Source organism: Leopardus geoffroyi, chromosome A3, assembly GCF_018350155.1.
Source record: "Leopardus geoffroyi isolate Oge1 chromosome A3, O.geoffroyi_Oge1_pat1.0, whole genome shotgun sequence".
In the NCBI taxonomy this organism is placed as follows: Eukaryota; Metazoa; Chordata; class Mammalia; order Carnivora; family Felidae; genus Leopardus; species Leopardus geoffroyi.
Genome location: NC_059336.1, coordinates 1098780 through 1121944, shown reverse-complemented (window position 1 = coordinate 1121944; position 23165 = coordinate 1098780). Strand labels below are relative to the sequence as shown.

Below are 23165 nucleotides of genomic sequence, written 5' to 3'. Positions count from 1 at the left end.
AGCCGGAGAGACGAGCAGGCGGCGTACGCGCTTGGCAGGTACCAGAGTCCAGCACGCTTCCAGTTGGCTTTCCTCGTTAGCGCACGTGAGGTCGTTTGCGTGCATGACTGATACGTAATCAACCCGACACGTTCTTCAGAGTCCAGGGTGTGAGCCGCGAGCCATCGGCCCGAACGCGCGGGGGCGGCCCCTGTTCGCCTATCGAGGCAGCGGGTGACGTGCGAGCCGGGCTTTGGCGAGACTCGCTCTCAGACTCGCTGGTGTTCTCTTCCCTCTGAGGCCCGGCTACGCTCGTCCCATCTGTCGGACCTGGAGGCTCCGGCGGCACTGGCTTTGCAGACGCCTCCCGCGGGCCGCCGTGTGGCGGTCTGTGTCTTCGGCAAGCACTCTAAATCAAGCCATTTCGAGACCACAGACATTAAGTATAACGTGATTTTTCTTCGTCTCGTTTGGATCTCGCTGTTGTGTTTATGAAAATGTAACGTTTTATGTAGTTTATTCTCTTTATGTTTTGTGGAAAGTGCCTTGAAATAAATAAAATTTGAGAATATTCTGGTTACTCTGCATTCCTGATAGGAAGTCGTGTGAAAAATAACCCTAGTTTGGAATCTTTACGAAGCGTAGGGATTAGCGCAAATCCAATGACAACTAATATATTTTGCCATCTGAATGGAGGTTTCCAGGTTCTAGAATGGGCAAACGTTCATCGGGCCTGGTATTTGACGCGAAAGTCTCCCTCACACGTGACCGAAGACCCCATGTGTGAGGCCTCAGGGGACAAGGAGGTAGTTCCCCCCCCACACAGTCAAGATGCATCCGGAAGCCGTGTGGGGAATCTGTTGAGGACGGTTTCTGTTAAGGTGGCGCGGTGTCTGTATTTCTCTGTGTACGATGCTGGTTTTGGGGAGTGGGAGGACCAGGGCTTTCAGAAAGAACCGTACACGTTTTACGTTAAGGACAGCGGTGTCCTCCGGAGGACAGAGTGGGACCTGCTCTGGGAGTTACCCTGGTCCCGAGTCCGCCGTGTCCCTGCCGGCCTGTGGGCCCCCACAGCGTCCTTTGAAAAATGCAGAATAGGTTGCTTTTGCTGCCTGTTGTTAATTTCACAGTAAAATTTGCCTTGTTTTTCTCAAGAGCGATTTCCTGGAAAGTCTTTTTAGTTTTTGCCCGTGAAGATCTACGAAGAAGAAGGACTTAGAGACGATGCCGACACGTCTGGTGGGAAGTCCATCTGCTAGCCCTGGTGGAGGGACCAGGTCTGCGTCCTTCTGCCCCCTTCTGTCCATTCCCACCAGCACTGTCTGCTTTCACAGGTGTGCGTCCGTGTGTGCTGTGCGTGGACGCGGAACTCGTCTCTTGTCTAGAGATGCAGCACTCGAGTTTCACGTTTGTGAGAAAATAGATTGGGGCTGCCGTCTGCATGGTTTTAAGCTGAAAAGTTTCTTTTTTTTCTTTTTTTTTTTTTTTTTTACTCACGCATGCTTCCTGATGGTCCAAGTCCAGGGACCGCTGTGGTGAGCCTGAGGCCCTTCTCCCCGTGGCACATGCCACGTCCTGCAGAGGCACACATCCTGTGCTGTCAGGACTGTGAGCGCCTCGCGTGGAAGGCACTTGCAGAACATTGACAGACTTGGAGTGACAGCTTTCCAGTGCCTTCTAGTGCGTGCAGAAGGAGGGTGCCTTGATGCCGGAGCGGTGGCGTTACTGAGTGTAGCCTCACAGGTTTGTTACATCGGAGAGGGGAAAGGAACCCTCCGCTGTCGCCATTCCCCGTGTGACGATGGCGCCTAAACCCTTCTTCCTGCCAACGCCTGCCACCTTGCAGGAGGTGGTGAGGTGGTTTGTGGTGGCGTGGCCGTGCAGAGCAGTGAGCGCTTGGGTTTGCACTCAAGACCACCCGGGGTGTTTGGCAAGGGCCACAGTCCCTGGCCTGGGGGGCCTGCCCGTGTGGGATGGCGTGCCTTAATTCTGAGATGCCTTCGAGGCGCTTTTCCTGTCCTCGTGATTTGCTTACGTAGACGTAGAACACGGGTTTGCAGGGGCCTTCGGCCTCTGTGCCTGTGCAGACTATCGGCAGTGGTGGGGTGTCCCCAGCTGCTCCGCCTTCACAGGCCGCAGGGCCACAGCTGTGGCGGCTTCGGGCCCTCGGTGGGGGGCAGGAGGGGCAGTCTGGGCCGACCGGTCATCCCGTCCCTGCATCTGCAGGGCAGAGGTGCTTCTCGTTGCAGGGAGCCTGTGGTGGGACCAGGACTCATCTGCAGAGTTGGGAAGTCCCCCCACCCCTCTCTGGAAGGCGGGGCCGCTGGGTCCATTCTGACCGTGACGCAGAAGGTCTGTGGGACTCCTACTCGGCTCCAACCGAAACTGGCGGCTGGAGGAGTGAGAATCGGGAGGAGTGGACTTCTCTGCACGCGCCTTCCCAGCACCTTCCGTCTGACTGTGTTTTCGAGGAAGTCACACCGAGACCTCGTGCCCGGCTGTGGGTGTGGCACCGGCAGGAATGGTGCCGTGCGGTGCAGTGCGGTACGAGTCTCCGCCTCACGTTGGGAGCCTGGGGACCGCCGGACTCGCGTGCGGAGCCCTGCCTGGCTGTGCCGTGTGCACACGGCGCCACACACTCGACAGGGAAGCGAGCCTGGTGGTCACCGTGGCCTCCTGGGCCGGGGGCTGCAGGGCCCGGTGGGCGGCCAGTGGAGGCACAGAGACCCAGGGCGAGGCGGGCCCTGTGCAGCTCCAGACCCACGGGCCCGGCGAGTCCTCGGTCTCGAGCGTCTAGCTGTGTTTTTAGTGTGAATCACATGCGGAACAGCAGCGCGTGTGTTGGAGACACGGATGGTGAGCCCACCAGCACGTGAAGAATGAGCCGCTCCGGAACTTGGAAGAATCCCGCTGTAGAACCTACACTGCATTAAATTCGTTTAGTATCCAAAATTCATTTTTGTGCTTTCTGGTCACGTTGTGCACACTTGTTTGTCCTTGGGTCCTTCCACCATTTAGGTTGGTAATTGGGTGCAAGAGACAGACTCCTCCCTTCAATAGCTGGTGTGAAGCTGGGGGGAGGGGAAAGAGGTGATGGGGGGGGACCGCACCAGGGAGACCCCCCCCCCCCCACCCCCGGGCCCAGGTCCTTGAGGTCTGTCAGTTACAGAAGCTGAAGCTGCACCCGGTGTGGCGCTGGGCCTGCGCCCCCTCGGGCTGCGCGGTGCTGAAGACTCCCGGAGGCCGAGGGGGGAGGGAATTGGCTTCCAAAAAAGCCCCGAGGCTGGAGGATGGGGCCCGGCGGGGCCCTGCCCTGCGGGGATGTTTTAGGCTTTGTTCTAAGTGCAGTGAGAAGCCTTGGGAGGCTGTGCGGTGGCAGGACGGGACCCAGCTCGCTGGGCTGCCCTGTGCAGGACGGAGGAGGCGGCAGCTAGGAGAAGCCAGTGTGGCCGGAAGCCCGGTTGTGGCCGTCGGGTCCCGGCGTCCGCGGCTCCGTGCTGGCCGTGTCCTCGACGAGGACACGTAAAGCCCACCCCCCCAGCACACCTAGAGGGCCCCGGGGACTCAGCTTGGGGGCTGGCAGACCCTCCGTGCTTTGCACGCCCTTGGGGCTCTGGCCTGTTCCACACGGCCTGCCACATGGACACTGCCCGCTCAGCTGCCCGGCGTTGGCTGGCTCGGGTGGCAGGGCGGGAGCCCACCTCCGAAGACCCACCTTACAAACTGGGGGCGCTTGAGTCTTCCTGCTCTCGCATTCTGCGAAGACTGTCCCCAGTTGTCACTGGACGAGTCCACAGCCCTGTGACATGGGGACCACCACCATCCCCCGATTCACAGGCTCCTGTCCAACACCAGAGCCCTGACGCCAGGATCCCCTGGGCCCCGCCCTCCACAGCCTGGTCCGCCCAGCGGGCCACCCGCCACGGGGAGCCCCGCACCCTCCCCACTCCCACCGCCGCCGGACTTCACGGGAGCCGGAGCCGCAGGGAGGTGGACCCTGACAGCTGCTGGTGGAGCGCAGGGCGGGGACCGAGTGTGTGCCCCGCCCCACCGGCCCTCCCTCTGCGGTGGCCGTCCGGGGGCGACACGTCCTAAGAGCAGAGCGCCAGACGGAAGCACGGCCGGGACTGACACGTGGCCTTGGGCGGCGCTGCCCCGTGTGGGTTGGAGAGGCGGGCGCCCGACCTGGACGCGCCGCGCCCGCGGACGGCTGCCCCTGATGCAGCCGCTGCCACCGGAGGAGGCCCGCGGGGACGGGGCTGAGGACGCCCAGTGGTCCAGGTGGGGCCGAGCTGTGGGGGGCGGGGCGGTGGCTTGGGGCCGGGGCGAGGCCACCTTCTCTCCACCTATGGGCTGTGCACTTCCCTGACGGTCCGCATACCAGTACCCAGCCCGAGACCCCATCCCTTTTCGAGTCCCAGGGCCAGCGAGAGCCCCCCTGAGCCCTCTCCAGGCCCTCCAGGGTCCCGGGGGGTGCGCAGGCAGGAGGTTTCCCAGGAGTCCTGCCTGGGGGAAGGGGGCATCGTCCTGGCTGGTGAAGGGGGAGCTCACGGGCACAGCTGTGGGTCCTGGAAGTGACCCTGCCGGGTAGGACCACGCCCATTTACAGGCCCGAGTCCCTACCGGTGACCACACACCTGAGAGCAGGTTCGGCTGACACGGCAGGTGGCTGAGTCCTGCCCACACCTGCCAGCTGTGTGCTGCGGACAGGTCTCCATGGTTGCGGGGGGAGGCTCCTGGGGGGGCAGGGCCCACATTCTGGGAAACATTCTGTTTCCACATCCACTGCCGAGGACAGAAGGCCCCAGGACAGGGGCTGTCCTCACGACTGTGGCACTGACACGCTGAACAACCAGGCCCCCTGTGCCGCAGCCCTCCCTCTGGTTGTGTGGACCCCGGGCCCACATCAGGCCCTGGGACTCCCAGGCCAGTTCACGTCCGTCTCCGAGTGCCCAGGGAGCCTGGTCTCGGGACCTGCTGCTGCCGCCCAGCACAGGGTCACAGGAAGGCCCTAAGAGGTAGTGTCCCCGAGGCTGGGGCAAGATGAAGGCAAAGCCAGCGGGGGAGACGGGAGAGAAGCTGGTCGTTTCGCAGGACAGGGTGTGCGGAGCGGCGTGGGAAGGGCCGCAGTGAGCGTGGGAGCCCCAGAGCCCAGACCGCAGCCTTGGCCCGGGCCCTGCTCCAGGCATCTGCTAGAGCTGGGGGGCTGCGTGCTGGTGCCTGCCAGGGTCCAGGAGCGCTCTCGTCCTCCCCCCCACCCCCCCACCCCCCCTGCTGCCCTGGATACCGAGGGGCTGATCCAGGTACTGATGCGGGTGGCATGGGGTCACGTTTCAGCGGCTCTAGCTGGCTCGGCCTCAACTGCCTCCCTGTGTGCTTGCTCTGGAAGGGGCACTTGCCCCACTTCCCCAGGCCGTTGGCAGGGGAGGCAGCCTGAAGTTCTGGAGGGGTCTGGGGGTCCTGAGTGGAACTGGATTCAGCCGGGACGAGGCTGTCCCCACCCCTGAGTGGACCCATCGCAGTGAGCGTGGCTGTTTCTGGCTGCCCACCCTGTGTGCCCTCTGCCTCGACAGCCACGTGTCTGCCCTTGTGGGCGCTGGGAGCAGGGGTGGGGGCAGCCAGTGGCCTTGGACCCGTGGCCTGCAATGCCGGCACATTTCCCTTTTCTGAATCGAGGGGCCACGTGACCACATGTTTGCTCAGCCGTGGATGCTTATGCACAAGGGCCACTGGCAGGAAGCAGAAGTTTCTAGAAGGTTCATAGGAAGCATTCTGATGAGCTGGGGGCACAGGCCCGAGGCTCAGGGCAGGTCACGGTGGGCAGGATGAAGCTCTCCTATCCACTCTTGCCTTCTGTGTTCCCAAACAGGCCATCCTCAGGATCAAGGAGTCCGTGTCTGGGCCGCCGAGTCCAGCCAGACTTCCTTGTTCTGTGTCCCCAGCCACTGGAGAGGAAGTACCTCTGCCTGCCCAGCTGGCATTGCCCCCAGCTTGGGGACTGGGCCGTGGGGGCCTCCCAGGGAGGAAGCAGACAGCACCTTGCTCCACACAAGCTCAGGGCAGACTGCTGGCCTGGATGCTGACGGGCCTTTCTTGGCTTCCCGTGGTCACAAGGAGGCCCAGGGGCAGCACCATATTCTAGGAGCCTGCCAGCCTCCCAGAGTGGGTCAGCCTCAGCTGGCCTTCCCACCCGGAGAGCAAACACAGCCAGGCTCTCAGGGTCACCAGTGAGATGGGCCAGGTGCGCTCGCTGGGGGCACGGTCCAGTCTGGACGCGGGTGGCCCTCCACTGCTCTGACCATAGAAAGGAATGAAGCTCCTTCTCGAAGGCACCTTTGGACTGTGGCTGTCTGTGGGGGCGTTGGAAGCTCTGCTCCACGCCCGCCTTCTCCTGGTGCCCCTGGGCAGTGCATACACAGGCTTGCAGGGGGCGCGGGGGCGTGGGAGCTCCGTGGGCTCCCCCGGAACGGGGCACCCGGAGGCCGTGGCGATGCTGCAGCCGGCTGGGCTCAGGCCGGCTGGACGGACTCCGGTGGGAGGTTTGGGCCGTGTTGCTCTGGGCCTCCCCAGTAAGGCCAGTGGGAGTGTTTGCTCAGGAGAGCGACGTGCCCAACAGGCCCGCTGCCCCTGGGCTGGAAAGCTGGGTGGGAGGGAGGACCGTGTGAGGTGCTCGCGGGGCGACTGTGGTCAAGTCCCAGGGATGAGCGTCGGGGAGACGTTGGGGGCATCATCTTCAGGTCTGGAACCCCAGAGGGGCAGGTGCCTGAGCCCACGGTGGTCCGCCCTGCCAGGGGCCCCGTGTCCTGTGTCGGGTGGGCAGTGAGCTGGTGCCACCTGCGGGCTTATCAGCCTCGCAGATGCCTGGCCCTGCCTCCGCCCCACGGTCTTCAGTTCTGGAAAGAAAACTAGCGTCTGGGGCCCCCGGGCCCAGAGGGACAGCCACTGAGCTTCCCCTATGGCCCCATCCCTCTCAAGCAGGGGAGGCCTTGGGACCTCGGGTCCATGCTGCTGTCCCTGTTGTCCAGGCTTCTGAATCGTTCCAGTAACATTTTAAGAACCTGGAGGTGGGGATGGGGGGCGTGTGACGGGGGTCACTGGGCAGTTTCCAAGTGGAGCACCGTCCCCCAGCCGACCTCAGCCAAAGCAGGGTCTAGTGTCTGGCTTCTGGAATTGCCCAGCTGGGGATATTTTTAGCACAGGACCCGATTTCCCACTGGTTCTGGTATATAAAAGCAGAGGGCCACAGAAGGGCGCCCTGGAGCCCTGCGTGCCACACCCCTCTGAGGTCCAGGGGCCCAGCCTGAAGTGCCTGGTCCAGAGCACGCCTGGGAAACCAGTCCAGGGAAGGGATGGGGTTCCCTGCGTTGTGCCAGGGCCCGGACGGGGACTTCTTTGATGCCCACACCACACGCCCCATCAGGAGCTGGAAGGCACTTTGGAACTGGAATCCCCAAGCCCCAGATGGGGCCCTGGCCTACAGATAGGGGTCTGTTGGGGCCAGAAGGCCGGCTGCTGGAACTCAGACTCATTCACCCCCAAACTCCCGAGTGATGGTGTCGAGCCTCGAATCAGCCGTCTCTGCTGGTAGGACTGCAGGACCCCACGGCCTCGAGCAGTGGCTCCTTGGCTGTGGGGGGGCAGCATCCAGGAGCGGCCCCAGGGCGCCCACGGTGGGGCCACTCGGCAGGCCGGGGCCGTGGGGAGGGCCGCCTCCTCCCTGACCGTGGAAGAGCACACTGTGGTTTGTGGACAGGGAGTGGACCCACGTGGAGACATCAGCCGGAGGAGGTGGACACAGTCGCCTGGCCTCCCTTCCTCCTGGTCACAGTGGCTTCTTGTTGGGACATTGGGAACTTGCTGGTCACTCTGCTGTCTACTCACCCGTGAAGAGGCAGCTGTCATGGGCACCAGCCTGTCTTCACTAAGGAGATGGAGGCTCGAAGAGGCCAGGCCTCTCGTTCCGTGTCCACAGACCCACCCGCACCTGGGCGCCTGGAGGCCAGCCCCCGGGGAGACTCCTGTGGTCAGTGGTCCATCCTGCGGGGAGTCCCGCCGCCCTGACTTCTCCCGGCAGGTGGGCCCCGCTCCAGGTCGGGGCGTTTGTGGTAATGGGTGCGTCGTATCACACCCACTGATGGGGCTCCTGGTGTGTGCGCCCCGCTCGGGATGGGTCCCCGGGCAGGCGGGGCCCCTGAGCCCCCGCGCTCTCTGCCCACCCGCCCCCAGCTTGCACACCCCGCCCTCCGCACGGGACATCACAAGTCACCAGCGGTACCCCCTCTCCACCCATCTCCCACCCCCGCGGCTGGTGCCCACAGCTCCCTCTCTCTCATTGTTTAAAAGTAAACTTTGTCTCTGAGGCCAGTTCTTGATTTACAGAGTCACGTGAAGGGAGTGACTCTCCCGCCCGCCCCTCCCTCCACATCTTCTTTCAGGGCCCTGCCTTTGTCCCGCTGCGAGTCCCTCTCGGCAGGGAACCACGGACAAAAGCCGGGAGTTTGCTCAGATTTCTGCCGTTGTTTTTCACACCCCAGGACCCCATCCGGGACCCCACATGCACGGGGGGCGTCATCTCCTGGCTCTGGCCGTTTCTCAGTTCCCTTGGTCTCAGGGGCAGTCGGGGAGCACTGGCCAGAAGTTTCAAGGACCGTCCCCCTGTGGACACCTGTCTGGCGACTTCCTAGGCAGCCGGGCCTGCCTCTCCTCCACCCGGGTCCCTCCAAGGGCCAACCACCCTCATGGCACTGTCCCCTTGCTGGCCGCCCAGCACCGCCTGCCCCGACCTCCTCTGCTGGGCACACACAGCTTTCCTGCGGAGCCTTCGGGGACCCACTGCCCTGCTCCCATCCCGTAGTGGCCCACCCCTGCCACGAGACCCTCCCTTTCGGCCTCAGCCGGGGTCTCCTGGGCAGGTTACTGAGCTGTCTGCTCTTGCCCAGCTGCTTCCCTGGGGACCCTGGCCTGTGGGGAGCGGGGAGTGGGGGCGTGGACCTGGCTGCCGGTCCCGGCTAGCACACCCCTCCAGCTGTGCTCTGTCCCACGTGCCCCTCTGCTGGCCATCTGGCTGCTCCCGGCCTCTGCTGTCGTGACTCGTTCCTAGCGTCTGCCTGTGCTTCAGGAGCCGACACGCAGGGGGGTTCCGGTGTCGGAGGGGCGGCCACGCTGCCCTCCTGGGTGACACCGTCCCTCCTGTCCCGCAGGCCCGAGTGCCAGGCATGGACGGGGACGCTGCTGCTGGGCACGGGCCTGCTGTACTGCGCCCGGGTCAGCGTGCCCGTGTGCGCCGTCTCCATGAGCCAGGACTTCGGCTGGAACAAGAAGGAAGCCGGCGTCGTGCTCAGCAGCTTCTTCTGGGGCTACTGCCTGACTCAGGTGGTGGGCGGCCACCTGGGGGACCGGTAACCACACCCTGCTCCCCACACGGGGCCGGGGCTTCCCCGGGGGGGGGGGGGGGAGGCGGCTCCCGCAGGATGAGTGTGGGGCCAGGCCTGGCCTGGAGAGAGGCATCGGCCGGGAGGACCGAGGTCCGTGGAGGAGGCGGTCCGGGGGCAGGTGCGCGGCTCCCCTTGGGGCGCTTGTCCTGGGGGGCGGGAGGGGGGTGCTTGTCGGGACGGAGGGACAGGCTGGGCCTGTGCCCTCACCCTCCGCCCCTTCTGCGGAGGAGGACGAGGAAGCGGTGCCCGGCCAGGTGGCGGCAGCTCAGAGCCGGGTTGGAGCAGGCACCGGCTTGGGCTCCTCCGGGCAGGACCCGCCCACCCTGCCCGCCACCCGCCACTGTACTCTCGTCCTCCTCCAGGATCGGGGGTGAGAAGGTCATCCTGCTGTCCGCCTCCGCCTGGGGCTTCATCACTGCCGCCACCCCGCTGCTCGCCCGCCTCAGCAGTGCTCACCTGGTCCTCATGACCTTCTCGCGCATCCTCACGGGCTTGCTCCAAGGTAGGGCTGTCTTGGCAGCTCCCCTCTGCGGTCCCAGCCGTGCCGGTGCCAGGCGAGCGTGCACGCGTTGTGTACGCGTGTAGGTACACGCGCGTGGACACGTGGGTGTGTGGACGTGTCCGTGCAGGTGGGTGTACGTGTGGGTACAGACGTGTACTCAGGCGTGCTCCCGCGCGTGTGCTTAGGTCAGAGGAAGTCTCCTGCGCCTGCTGATAAGGCCCCGGGAGCCCCCAGCACGGCGGGCAGGCAGCTGTCCTCGTGGGCAGGGAGGCACGAGGACCGACCGCCCCCAGCAGGCGGCCGGCACTCGGCTGCGCTTCCCCGTGGCGGGCGGGTCTGTCGTGCCGCGCGAGGCCTTGGAGCCGAAGCTCTGTCTGTTTCCCAGAAACCTTTCACGGTCTGGCGCAATCCGATGTCAGATGCCCCCCTCCGCCAAAAGGCCCACCCCGGGGGCGTGGGTGGCAGGCAGCTTGCCACACGGTGGCCGTTAGTGCCCCTGGCCGCTGGCGCGGCGGGGACTTGCTGAGTTTCTGCGTGTTGCCGGGCAGAGGCTGCCCCTGGCCGGAGCCTCCGGGACCCGCGTCTGCACTCGGCCTCTCCCTGTTTCCTGGCCGGCCCCACCGGTCCGCCTCTCGGGCAGTCCGGCTCCTGAGCCCCCGTGGGTTCACCCCGGTGCCCCACGTGCGGCCGGTCCCGTGGCTGGGGTTTCTGGGCATCCAGCCAGGGGGCCCTCAGCTCAGGCTGTTCCCCCATCTTCCTGGGAGGTGGGGGGAGAGCTCAAGGGGCAGCGATCAGCCTGGGTGACTGGCAGTTGGTGTGGGTGGGGGTGGGGCCCCGACGGGAAGGCCGGGCCCCGCCTCAGCCCCTGGCCTCTTAGCTCTTCCTGGGAGAAAAGCGCAGCGCAACAGGTGGGAGCCGCCGTCCCTGTTTTAAAAATTAGGTTTTGCAATGATCATAGATTCACAGGAAGTTGCGAAGAGGCCCCGGGGTCCCTCGGGCCTCCCTGCGGCAGCATCTCGTGTGGCTGCGGGACGACGACACATCCGGGCACCGTGGCTCCGTGGGGCCGCTCGCTCGGGCCTCACGGGCTGTAGGTGCACTGCGTGTGTGAACGCGTGCGAGCGTGCATGTGCGAGCGAGAGAGCGTGTGGGTGTGCGTGCGTGCACGAGCGTGTCATGTGTGAGCATGCGTGTGCGAGTGTGCGTGAGCATTGTGAGCATGTGCGTGCGAGCACGGGCGTGAGTGCGAATGTGCACGTGCGAGCAGGGCGTGTCAGTGTGTGAGCGTGTGTGCGAGTGTGAGCGGGCCTGTGCGAGCAAGCATGCGCGTGTGTGTGTGAGTGCGCGCGCGTGAGCATGCACGAATCAGCATGTGGCGTGCGTGTGTGAGTGCGTGTGTGAGTGTGAACGTGCACCAGGACTCGAGCTGGTGTGGCAGGAGTGCCAGCTCAGACTCCGTCGTTTCCACAGCCCGTTCTGTGCCAGGACCCTGAGCACACCTGTCCCCCGGCTGAGAGTCCAGCTGACAGGTCCTCAGAGCCCAGTCCTGCTGGTCCCCGGGGGAGCCTCCCAGAGCAGCTCTCGGTCCTGGCTGGCCCCGCCCTGGCCCCAGGTGACAGCGTGGGGACGCAGCTCTCTGCTCGTTTCAGGGGTCTACTTCCCGGCGCTGACCAGCCTGCTGTCACAGAAGGTACGAGAGAGCGAACGCGCCTTCACCTACAGTGCCGTGGGGGCCGGCTCCCAATTTGGGTAAGTCCTGGCCCTGAGAGCCCAGGGGGCAGAGGGTGTGCCCAGGGGGGCCTGGGCGGGGACAGGCCACGTGGGCGCCTTTGCGACTCAGGGAGATGCGGGTCGGCTGCTTCTGTGCTGCGGGGGACCCCTCCCCCCCACCCTTGTGCATGTTCTGTCCCCAGGGCAAGTGGTGTGGTTGAGGCTCTGGCAATGGGACACGGCGTTCCCTTTCATCTGTGCTGAGGGAGCCAGAGGGGGTGCCGTCCCGATGTGGGAGGCGACCTGTGCTCCCCTGGGGGGCATGTGACACGGTCCAGACGTGAAGACCCTGTCCCTGTACTCCTGAATGGAGGCCTCGCTCGGGGAGAAGGGACATGTTGCTGTCCTGATGGGGCTTCACTACCTGGGGCTCAGGTCCCTCATTTCCCCGCTGCCAAGAAGCAGGCAAGAAATCAGAGCGTGGAGGGGTGCCTGAGGACGGGCCAGGAGCCCGGATAAAAGCCCAGAGCGCCCAGTGGAACGGGGGTTCTGGCTACGCCGTGTGGGACGTACTCCCACAAGGAAGGGTGTGCGTTGTTTCTGAAATCCCGCTTCACCCAGGCGTCCTGGGCCCGTGTCTTAGGCTGAGAGGCACGGAACACAGTCTGCCCACCGCACAGATGAGGAATGGGAGGCTCCGGGGGGGAAGGCGCCCCCCTGCCCACCCCCCACCCCCCCGGCCTGCAGGAGGCGAGGATCCACAGGGCTTCTGGGCTTTGTGCTTGCTTCTCCCGCTTTTGCGTTTAGACATCTTGGAGGCCAACTTGGAGGCCCGGAAGCAAGAAATTAAAGCAACAGAGGGCCCCCGTGCCGTGTCACGGCCGCACGGCTGTGCCCACGTCCCCTGGGCGCCGAGGCAGCCGGAAGTCTCCCTGAACGCTCCGAATGCTTCACAAAATACGCTCAGACTGGGGCGGCTGCTTTCCGGCGACCAGCTTATGCCGGGTGGGGGTGCTCCGAGGCATCGCCTTGCCCCAGCAAAGCCCAGGGTCACGGCCACCTGTCTTTCAGGACGCTGGTGACGGGGGCCGTGGGCTCCCTGCTCCTGGACCGGTACGGCTGGCCTAGCGTCTTCTACCTCTCCGGCGGGCTCACCCTGCTGTGGGTGTGTTATGTGCACAGGTACCTGCTGAGTGAAAAAGGTAACTGCGGCCGGGCGGGCGATGGCCGGCAAACGCAGCTGCCCAGGGAGGGCGAGGGCCTGGCGCCCGGCCCCTCTAGCGGCCGCTAAACATCCACCCAACTCACCTGCGGAGTAGCGCCCGCTCAGCGGGTCCCTGGGCTGCAGTTTGGCCCCGTCCGGAAAAGCATCCTCTAGACTAGAGCCTGAGGAAAATGCCAGTTCTCGGGCCGGCTCTGCCCGGGTTCAGGCCTGAGAGCCGTGCCCCAGGAAGAAGCGGGCACACAGAGATAGGTGCCCACCGGGCACAGGCAGCTGGCAGGGGCCATCGGTCTAAAGATGGCAGGAAGCGGGGCTTGGGGGATCTGAGGACGGGGGAAGGACCGAGGAAGTCTGTTCAGACTCCCTCAAATGCCGACAGCCCAAGGTGCTGGCAGGGAGGACGGTGTGGCCATCCCCGGGGCAGCCAGGCGGGCCGCAGGGCTGTGGGGGTGCTGGCCCCTGGAGCTGCCCTCCCCCCCCCGGGAGCCGTCTGTTACGAGCAGACGCCGTCCCCCAATTCTGAGGAGCTTCCACACGGAAACCGCTTGCCCCTCAGATCTCATCCTGGCCTTGGGCGTTCTGGTGCGAGGCCTGCGGGTGTCCAGGCGCACCAAAGTTCCCTGGAGACAGCTTTTCCGGAAGCCCTCTGTCTGGTGAGCCGGCGCCTCGGGGCCGCGGCTTGGGGTGGGGCGGCACGGGGCCGAGGCCAGCCGATCTCGGGTGTTCCCGAAGCCTACACGGGCCGGGGTCACCCCGGCTTCTGAGCTCCGCGGGGGCTGGCGGGGGCGCGCCTCCGTGCGGGGCTGGGGCGCGTGGACCCTGAGCCCGGCCTGCGCCCCCCAGGGCAGCCATCTCCGCTCAGCTGTCGTCCGCGTGCGCTCTCTTCATCCTCCTCTCCTGGCTGCCGACCTTCTTCAAGGAGACGTTCCCCAGCTCCAAGGTGGGTGGACCACCCTGGTGCCCGCGGGGTGACGGAGACACGGTGTTGTTTGCGGCCCCCCTCGGGCTCGCGGCCCCGAGCTGACCTCGCCCGTGCTCAGGGCCCGCGGCCCCTCTGGTCTGGTGCAGCCACCCAGGACAGGGCCCCTTCCCACCGCCGCGCAGCGCCCGCTCCCGGGATGCACCCTGTGCGGCCGCCCGGCAGAGCCCTGCCCTAGGCTCAGCCGACGGTCTGTGCGTGGTCACGACCGAGGACGGGCCAAGTGGGGATCGCGACACGGGCAGGGTCAGCTTGGCCCACTCCACCCCGGCCACCCTCCCCGTCTGGTGACCAGAACCTCCTGCACCTCCACACGGTGGGCCTGTGTCCCCCCTGCTCGGCCCTGTCACGGTGTGGGGGGGCCAGTGAGGGAGACTCGGCCTGAAGGGGGGCGGCCCTAGTGGACGTGGAGCTCGGCCAGGGTGGGGGAGGTCCAGGTCAGGGGGGCCCTCCAGCCCGGGAGCCCAGCCTGTGGGCAGGGAGAGACTTACCGGGCATCAGGGCACACGGGCGACCACCGGCCTGTGCAACCTCTCGCGGGTGGCCAGGCGCATGCCCTCTGAGGCCTCCCTCTTCCCTGCAGGGCTGGGTCTTCAACGTGGTGCCCTGGCTGGTGGCCATCCCCGCCGGTCTGTTCAGCGGGTTCCTCTCCGACCATCTCATCAATCAGGGTGAGCCCTGGGGGAGGGGCCGCCGGGAGCCAACCCAGCTTTGCCACACTGTGGGGGGTGGGGGCCCCCTCCTGGGGGTGCTACGGGGATGGGAGGGGTCTTGCCACCCCCAGGACCTCGCTTCGAGAGTGGGGCCCCGACCACCTCAGCCTCCGTTTCCCGGAGGGGGTGGGGCACAGGGAGAGGACCCGATTCCTGCGGGCACCGTGGAGCTCCTCCTTGGTCTTCAGAGGGGTCAGAGGTCATAGGTCGGGGGGGCTGTGTGTGCGAGCCCGGGACCCCAGCGAACACGCCCGAGGACGAGGATCTCACAGACACGCACACCGCATGCGCATGCACACGCATTCTTAGACGTTAGTCCTTTCCTAGTGAGTGCTGCACCCTCGCTGTGGAAACAGTGGAGACTTTGCAGAAACAGGGAGACAGCACGTGTGTAAACCGTCCCGGGGCCTTCCTTCTGCCTGTCTGCTTGACCTTGTCCTGGAGAGTCCTCTAGATGCACACCCAGGGCAGGGCACACGTGCTCACACGCACTTGCACACGTGTACCCAGGACACAGGACACCCAGGGCAGGGCACACACACTCACATGCACTTGCACACGTGTACCCAGGACACAGGACACCCAGGGCAGGGCACACACACTCACACGCACTCGCACATGTGCACACATACCCAGGATGCAGGATGCCCAGGCAGGGCACACGCGTCCACAGGAAGTCACACGGGTGTGCACACGCACCCAGGATGCCCAGCACAGGGCACACATGCCCACACACTCACACAGCTGCTCACACACACCCAGCACACAGGATGCCCAGTGCAGGCACGTGTGCCCACACACATGTGCACATGTCTCACGCACGACCCGGGACACCCCCTCCTTGAGCCCAGGGCCCGGCCCTCCCCTCCATGCTCCCTCCCTGCAGCCGTGCCGGCTGGGACCCCACGTGGGTGCCAGTGGGAACCTCTCTCCTCTGCTCAGGTTACAGAACCATCACTGTTCGGAAGTTCATGCAGGTAGGGAGGTGGAATGCTCCTCTGGACACCCCTGGTTTGTTCCCGGGAACTGCGGGTTGTGACCCCCCGTCTCCTGACCCAGAAAGCATTCGGAGGTGCCCTGGGTCAGTGCTGGGGGCTGGTTTGGCCGACCTGAGGCCCCTCTCCCAGCTGTGCCCCCCCCCCCCCCAGGCCCCTGCATACGTCTCTGGGCCTGGGTCGCCCTCGTTCCCCTCTGGTCGGACAAGTGGGGGTCTCATACCCGCTGGGCAGGCCTGGGAGGGGCTTTCCCAGTGACCTTGCTCAGTGCGCCCCGGGTGGCCCCGGGAGGAGCCCTGTCGGCAGGCACCAATCCTCTCTCCCGCAGGTGATGGGCCTTGGCCTGTCCAGCATTTTTGCCCTGTGTTTGGGGCACACCTCGAGCTTCTGCAAATCTGTGGTGTTTGCATCAGCTTCCATCGGCCTGCAGACCTTCAACCACAGGTGAGGGCCGGGCACCCCACTCACCAGCCGACACCCTGGCGCGGTGGGTGTGCCCTGGCATGGCTGAGCGCCCCGCTGTGGGGGGCGGGCCTTGGCTGGGCTGGGTTCCGAGTGCCCGTGTGGCAGTTTCTAGACCCCGGGTGCTCAGAGGACCAGCCCCGGACTCCATGGGGGTGGCAGCCGCCCTGTGGTCACTTGCTCGCCCACCTCCCTTTCTCTTTCCCACAGTGGCATTTCCGTCAACATCCAGGACCTGGCCCCATCCTGTGCCGGCTTTCTGTTCGGTGAGAGCCACTCGCCCCCGTTTGAATAGGAGGGGCTGTTCCCCACCCAGGCATTGCTCACCCGAGCCCCCCCCCCCCCCCCCCGTCCTCTCTCCGGGCCCCCAGGGGCTGCCCCCGGGCCAGGGCCTCCTGTGACCCATCCTCCTTGTCTCTCTGTCTCGCTCACAGGTGTGGCCAACACAGCTGGGGCCTTGGCAGGTAAGAGGCGGGCCGGGTGTCTCCCGGCTGTCCCCACCCCTGAGTCTTCCCGCCCCGCCAGCCCCTTAGCCCTGCAGGGTGGGGCACGGCGCCCTCCAGGGTCCCCCGGTGTCAGACCAGCGGGGAGGGGGACAGTGAGATCCCGGAGCTGGTCCGGGGCGAACGTTCACTTTTCTGACGGCGAGCACCCCAGCCCTCACTCGACCAACAGATGTGAGTCAAATCCTCAAGGCCCGGGGTTCCAGGGGTCGAGTGGCTGGATGAGAACACTAGGGCTCACTCCCCACGGAGGACCTGTGAGAGGCAGTATGCCGGACAGCCCGTGAGGTCTCTGGCCCTCTGGGACCCTCTGAGGCCGGCCCTCCCTTGGCCTGGTAGCTTGGACACCTGAGTTCAGCTTCTGTCCCTCAGGCCGCCCCCGGCCTCCCCTCCTGGTACCCTAGCCCCAGTCCCCGCCCCGGCCCTCCCCTCAGGACTGCCCCGCCCGCCTCTGGTGCAGGTGTCGTGGGCGTGTGCTTGGGAGGCTACCTCATCGAGACCACGGGCTCCTGGACGTCCATGTTCAGCCTGGTGGCTGCCATCAGCAGCCTGGGGCTGTGCATCTTTCTGCTGTTTGGAGAGGCCCAGCGCGTGGACCTGAGCCCTACCCACGAGGACCTCTAGCTGCCTCGGCCTGACAGTTCCCTGAGGACCCAGTGCTGCCTGCCTCGGGGCGTCGGGCTGTGTCGAAGAGCCTCCCGCTCCTGATCCGGGGTGTGTGAGCAGAGGGGGACGGGCCCCAGCGGAGCCCGGGCAGCCCTGGTGGGCCTCAGTCTCTCCACCCGCCAGTGAGGTGATCGCGCCCTCCCCCGGGGTTCGTGGGCTGGCAGGCGTGAGTGGGATTGGTATTTTGAGTAGCAGCTGCACTGTCACAGTCTGCGTGCCCACGTGGTCACTGGGTGGGAGGGCTGCCTGTCTGTCATCACAGGGGCAGGGGCACCACCCAGCCGGACTCTTCCCTCAGACCTGTTCTGCTTTGCTTGTTGGCCCTGGGGCCAGATCATTCTTCCTGGGGGGTGCTGTCCTGTGCACTGCGGGCTGTTTAGCAGTTGGCCCCCGTCTACTAGGTGACCCCCCCCCCCCGCCAGTGATGACAACCAGCACTGGCTTCTGGCCTCACCACATGTCCTCAGGAGACTGTGCCTTGGGCCAGAACCGCGGCTCTGATGGAAGCTGTTGGGGGTTGTGGGCTAGACGCCCTCGCCCCTCTTTGGGGCCCCCCCTGGCACCCCCTGTGGGTCCCTCTCTGCCAGGGATGCTTCTGGGGACCAGGGAGCCCTCCCACCTTGTCCTTCTCTCTCTCATAACGAGAAACTGGTCATCTCGTGAGTTTGTAATAGATTTTGCAAGATGTCTATGTAGAAGAACTAAGAATGTGGAGAGATCACACCAGACTTAATTTAAATGATAGCTATTAAACTGGAAAGGGAAGGCTGCGATTTTATTAACCTTCCTTTATTTATTTATTTTTTCTGAAGTTTTTATTTATTCATCTTGAGAGAGAGTGAGTTGGCGAGCACGTGGGAGGGGCAGAGAGAGAAAGAGTGCTTGAGTGAACGGGGGAAGGGCGGGAGGGGAGGGGAGAATCACAAGCAGGTTCTGTGTTGTCAACACAGAGCCTGATGTGGGGCTTGATCCCACGAACCGTGAGAACATGACCTGAGCCGAAGTCAAGAGTTGGACGCCCAACCGACTGAGCCCCCCCAGGCCCCCAATCTTCCTTTTTTAAAAAGAATAAACACGTATTAAAGACTTGTTGAGCTCACCGCGGAGGAAGCCAGGGGAGTGTTGCAGGTGATGGTCAGGGGTGGCCCCCTGAGCAGACACATGCAGGAAGGAAGGTGGAGGTGAACGTGCAGGGGCAGCGAGGGAGGAGGTGCCCCGCCACCCGGGGAACCCGCCCGCGGTGGCACGGAGCCTCTGGCCTTGCTGTGGCCTGCCTCTGGCCTTGCTCCCGCGGAACCGGGCCCAGACAGCCCAGGTGCGCTCGAGGAGGAGGAGGGTAGCTCCGCGTGAGTACACGTTGCTCCCTGCCGCCCCCACTTGTGATCAGAAAGAACCCGAAGACGGACCTCTGATTACAAAATGAGTCTGGCCTCCATAGGTCAGGCCTGTTTGTGGAGGTGGAGACGCGCTGGGGGGCGTCGTGGACACGCGGAGACGCGGAGAGGCGCTGGGGGGCGGCGTGGAAATGTTCTAGGGATGTGAATTTACCACAGAGGCCTTCACGTGTGCTCCGCTGGCCGTTTTCCCCAAGTGACCCCCGGCGGAGGAGGAGCCCAGCCCCGGAGGGCCCCCCGCGGCCGACGTCCTGCAGCGCAGAACACGGTGTCGTTCCTGGGACGCGGGAGCTGAGGTCGGCCCTCATGACCGCTGCCAGCGGGCGGCGCAGGATGTTGGCGCGTTCACACTGCCGCGTGGCCGTCCCCACCCACCGTTTCCAGAACGGGAAGCCTGTCTTCACTAAACAACACGTACCCCCGCCCCCAGGGGCCCACCATCCGCCTCCTGTCCCTACGGGTGTGAGGGCCCCAGGCCCCTCACATAAGGGGAGTCATGCAGTATTTGTCCTTCAGGGACTGGCTTGTTCCACTCGGCGTGGTGTCCTCGAGCCCCACCCATGTTGTAGCAGGTGTCGGCTCGTCCTTGCCTTTTACGGTCGGGTAACAGTCCCGTGTGTGCATGGGCCACACCTGTTCGCCCACTCGTCTGCGGTGGACTCCTGGCTTGTTTCAACCTTTGGCTGTCGGGGTAAGGCCTTTAACACCTTCGTAACCCACAGCAAACCGTGAGATCTCTGAGAGTGTAAGCAAGGAGGTGGCCCTTCCCGTGGTTGCTCAGTCCTTGAGGGTCTCGGACCCTGAGCCCCTGAAGGAACACGGGACACAGGAGGCGATGGTGGGTCTGCTCAGAAGGAGAACCAAGATCCACGCGTGTGAACTGAGGCCCCAGGCCCCCAGGACGCCATATCGGGTCCCACTCGGTCCCCTCCGCAGAGTCAGAGGAGGGAGGCAGGCACGTGGGATTTGGGGACCCAGGCCGGGTGCCCAGCAGAGGGGCCCGGCCCCCTCCGGCAACGGCCGTTCCTGATCTGGGGTGCCGTCTCTGGGCTGGATGCTCCAAGGCCAGTGTTGGAGCTCGGTCAGGGCTGCAGAGTCTGGGGGAAACGGTTGTTGGCAGGGAGGGTGCTGCTGGCAGAGGGTGTTGCAGCCCGGTGGGGGCCCAGCCCTGTGTTATCTGCCGCTCGCAGGCTCAGACGCGTCCCCTGTCAACAGCCCTGGCAGGTCCCGGTGGCTGACGGGGACCAAGGTCAGGCAGCGACGGGGGCGAAAGCAGCAGAGCCGGGAGGCGTAGGGCTCGGGCCGGCCTCCTGCACCGCACACCCAACCGTGCTGGCAGCTCGCTGCCCCCGGGGGTGCGGGAGTCCGTGTGTGCCCCTGCGGCCCTGCCTGGAGGCACCTCCAGAGGCCCGGGCTGCTGTCACCTGCAGCTGGCCGACAGAGGGCGCCGTCTGACAGGGCTGCGTCCGGCCGTCCAGCCGCCTCTAGGTGCCGTGGGAGGGGCCTCCGGCGGGCTGCTCAGTGCCCTGTCCGTGGGTGCCCCGCCGCTCCGCTCCGTTGGAGGGAAAGGGCTGGAAGGATGTTCCAGGTGCAGGGGACCCTGCGGCGAGGGCGGGCCAGGGCAGGCGGGAGGCTGGACAGCGCGGCAGGAGCCCGACGCGGAGGGGGAGGGGGAGGGGCTGGGGCCGGGCTTGGGGCGCCAGCCCGGTGATTCGACACTGGGGGCGGGGCGGGGCGGGGGGGGGGGGGGGCTGGGTCCTCCAGGCGGGGCTGTCCTCCACCTACCTGAGCAAGGAGGCAGCAGGGGCGCTGGGGGTTCAGACTCCGGATGTCCCTCGGGTGGGGGCACAGGCTTCCCTGAGTCCTGTCCTCGGACCCAGACCCCACACAGGCTTCCTGGTGCCCTGCCTTCAGCTCCCACCCACACGTGGTCACCACAAATGACTTTCCCCCTCGTTTCTTTTTATAAGGTCACTTTTTTTTATGTTTATTATTTTTTATTTATTTATTTATTTATTTATTTATTTTCAACGTTTATTTATTTTTGGGACAGAGAGAGAGAGACAGAGCATGAACGGGGGAGGGGCAGAGAGAGAGGGAGACACAGAATCGGAAACAGGCTCCAGGCTCTGAGCCATCAGCCCAGAGCCCGACGCGGGGCTCGAACTCACGGACCGCAAGATCGTGACCTGGCTGAAGTCGGACGCTTAACCGACTGCGCCACCCAGGCGCCCCTATTTTTTATTTTTAAGAGAGACAGAGCACGAGCGGGGGAGGGGCAGACAGAGAGGGAGACAGAATCTGAAGCAGGCTCCAGGCCCTGAGCTGTCAGCACAGAGCCCGATGCGGGACTCAAACCCGTGAGTTTCATCACCTGAGCCGAAGTCGGTGCTCAACCAACTGAGCCACCCAGGTGCTCCTCTCCTCGTTTCTTTAAAGCAGGATCTTTAATGGCCACTTAAAATTCCTAATGAACATGTTAACGGCCCCCATCTCTCTGGGCCACCCTCCTTGGCCCTCCATTTCTGGCTGCGTCTTTTCAGCTGCAGGACTGCGGTGCCCTGGGAGTCCCCACTTGCCCCCACGGGGACTTCTGGACACCCATCCCCCTGGGTGAGTCGGACCTCACAACCAGGGGGACGTGCAGGGGCCGTCCGGTCCCCCTCTTCGGGCGCCCGAGGAAGGAGATGAGCTACAATTGGCCTGCGCTTTGACTGGGATTTATTTTATTATGTTTAATTGAAAAGCTTTGAGGTCGTGGCATGAATATTCAGCACGGTGGCTGCTGGCACGGGAGCTGGTGTCTGATTCTAGGACGCGCCCCAGCACGGGGCCTGTCAGAGGGGGAGTGAGGTGGGGAAGCTATTAATTGAAATAGCTTCATTAATTAGTAATTAACAGCAGGGAAATGACTGTGTCACACGTCCTATTTCAGTGGATGCCCTTCATGTGTTATGGGGCCTTTAATTAAAGGACGTGCATTTTAATTAAAGGCAAGCTTGGCCCTTTGGCCTTTGGAATACAAAAGGCACTCCCAACTTTGAAAGAAGCTGGCGGGGAGGCTGGTGCCGGTGGCGGGGGAGCTGTGTTCTCCGTCGCCGACCAGCCCCTTGTGGGGCAGCGGACCCTGGCTGGTCCTCCTTGGAGTCTAGCTGACGCCCTTCCTGAGCCCGAGGCGGTGGCCATGTGGGGTTACAGGCCAGCGGCGGGGGGGGGGGGCCGGCCAGCACTGCCATGCCCAAGCAGCCCCGTGTCCCCGAGTCCTGCGAGCAGGGGCTGGAAGCTGGGAGAAGGTGCCTCGGGGTGGGTGCTGTCCCCGCACCTTCCACCCGCCCTGGGCCCCACCCACACCAGGCACTCATCCCTGCCTGTCCTCAGTGGGCAGCGGGGAGGCCAGGGGCTCACCAGAGCTGCGCCTGGCAGTGGGGGGAAGGAGCTCAGCCTGCTCCTCACACCCTGTGAGCCGGCGTCCAGCGGGCAGGGCCTGAGCCCGCCAGCCCCCGTGCTGTTGCAGAGACCTCGGGGCCCCTCCTGCCACCCTCCTCCTACCAACAAAGATGTAGACAGCCAGCTCGAGACCCACACCCCGTTCCTGCTCCCTCTGTCTCTGTCTCCATCTCTCTGTCTCTGTCCCCCCAGAGGGTTCTGTGCCCCTCTCAGCCTGACCACCTACTAAAATGACTCTTGCCAAGGTCAGTGAGGCAGCTTAGTGGCGGGGACTGACCCCGGGGCTCCTGCTTCAGTCTCTGAGACTCCAGGCCCCGTGTCCCTCCAGCCCTCACACCTGGTGCCTGTGGTCGGTCAGACGCACCTGTTCTCTGCCCTGCCTATATTTTCCACCTCCAGACCTTGGCCTGGCCTCTGTCACTGCCTAGATCACCCCCACCCCATCACCCAACACACACGTACACATGCGTGCACACACGTGTACGTGCAGGCACACACACGGTGCTGGTGTGGCAGGGGCCCCCCACTAGACAGGGGCTCTGAGGGCGGGGCTCATGAACAGTGCTCCTTCGCGCCCCCCCAGCCTGGGGCCTGGCCTCGGTGGTCCTTGGTGGAGGGCACTGTGCCCTCTGCTCTGCCTGGCAGAGATACCCAGCATCAACAGGCCCTGGGACACGTGTGGTGGGAATCCTGGGGTCTGCTGCCTTGGCATTGATCAGGCAGCTTTGTGCCCGCCTCGGGGGGAAGCGGGCACAGGGGAGGGAGGCCCTTCCTCCCCGAGAAGCCGAGCTGCTATTTTAAAAGTAGCCCCCAAATTCCTTCCCTTGAGCACCTTGGGTCTAGGTGGGCTCTAAGACCAGAAGGTGATTTCTGGATTAGGTCAGGGAGAGCTCTCCTGGGACACTGGGTCTGGGGCCCCCACCATGCTGTGAGGCAGACACGGGGAGGCCCTGGTGTGCACGAAGAGACAGAGGCTCTCTGGCTAACTGCACGAGGAGCCCCCGACAGAATGGCCCAGAGGAGCCCCCTCTAATGCCCGACCTACAGCGAGCGGCTGCTAAAGAGAATACGATGATTGACGTAAAGTAGCCTGGCTTTCGGGTGACGGGTTAGGGCTCCCTGAGGAGAGAGTGGAGGGGTGTGCCCGTCCAACGTGGGT

The 23165-nt window shown here is 64.6% G+C and overlaps 1 protein-coding gene across 3 annotated transcripts; it reads left to right on the top strand.

The window, feature by feature from the left end:
- Positions 1-683: 683 nt before the first annotated feature.
- On the top strand, positions 684-17936 carry SLC17A9 (solute carrier family 17 member 9). 3 transcript variants are annotated; one of them, XM_045444018.1, is made up of 13 exons: positions 684-4260; positions 9180-9377; positions 9776-9915; positions 11565-11664; positions 12697-12807; positions 13404-13500; positions 13691-13787; positions 14410-14497; positions 15482-15516; positions 15863-15978; positions 16207-16262; positions 16431-16460; positions 16960-17936. In XM_045444018.1, the coding sequence occupies exons 1-13, from the start codon at positions 4199-4201 to the stop codon at positions 17135-17137; spliced, it is 1308 nt and encodes a 435-aa protein (XP_045299974.1). In that variant the 5' UTR covers positions 684-4198; the 3' UTR covers positions 17138-17936. The 3 variants fall into 3 exon arrangements, with proteins under 3 accessions (XP_045299974.1, XP_045299972.1, XP_045299973.1); XM_045444016.1 differs by having other exon boundaries at positions 12697-12827; positions 13696-13787; XM_045444017.1 differs by having other exon boundaries at positions 12697-12827.
- Positions 17937-23165: the final 5229 nt, after the last annotated feature.

Coding starts and splice junctions, on each gene's coding strand:
- SLC17A9 (XM_045444016.1), top strand. CDS start 4,199: ATGCAGCCGCTGCCACCGGAGGAGGCCCGCGGGGACGGGGCTGAGGAC. Junction 14,498..15,481: donor CGACCATCTCATCAATCAGG/GTGAGCCCTGGG, acceptor TCCTCTGCTCAG/GTTACAGAACCATCACTGTT. Junction 16,263..16,430: donor CTGTGCCGGCTTTCTGTTCG/GTGAGAGCCACT, acceptor TCTCGCTCACAG/GTGTGGCCAACACAGCTGGG.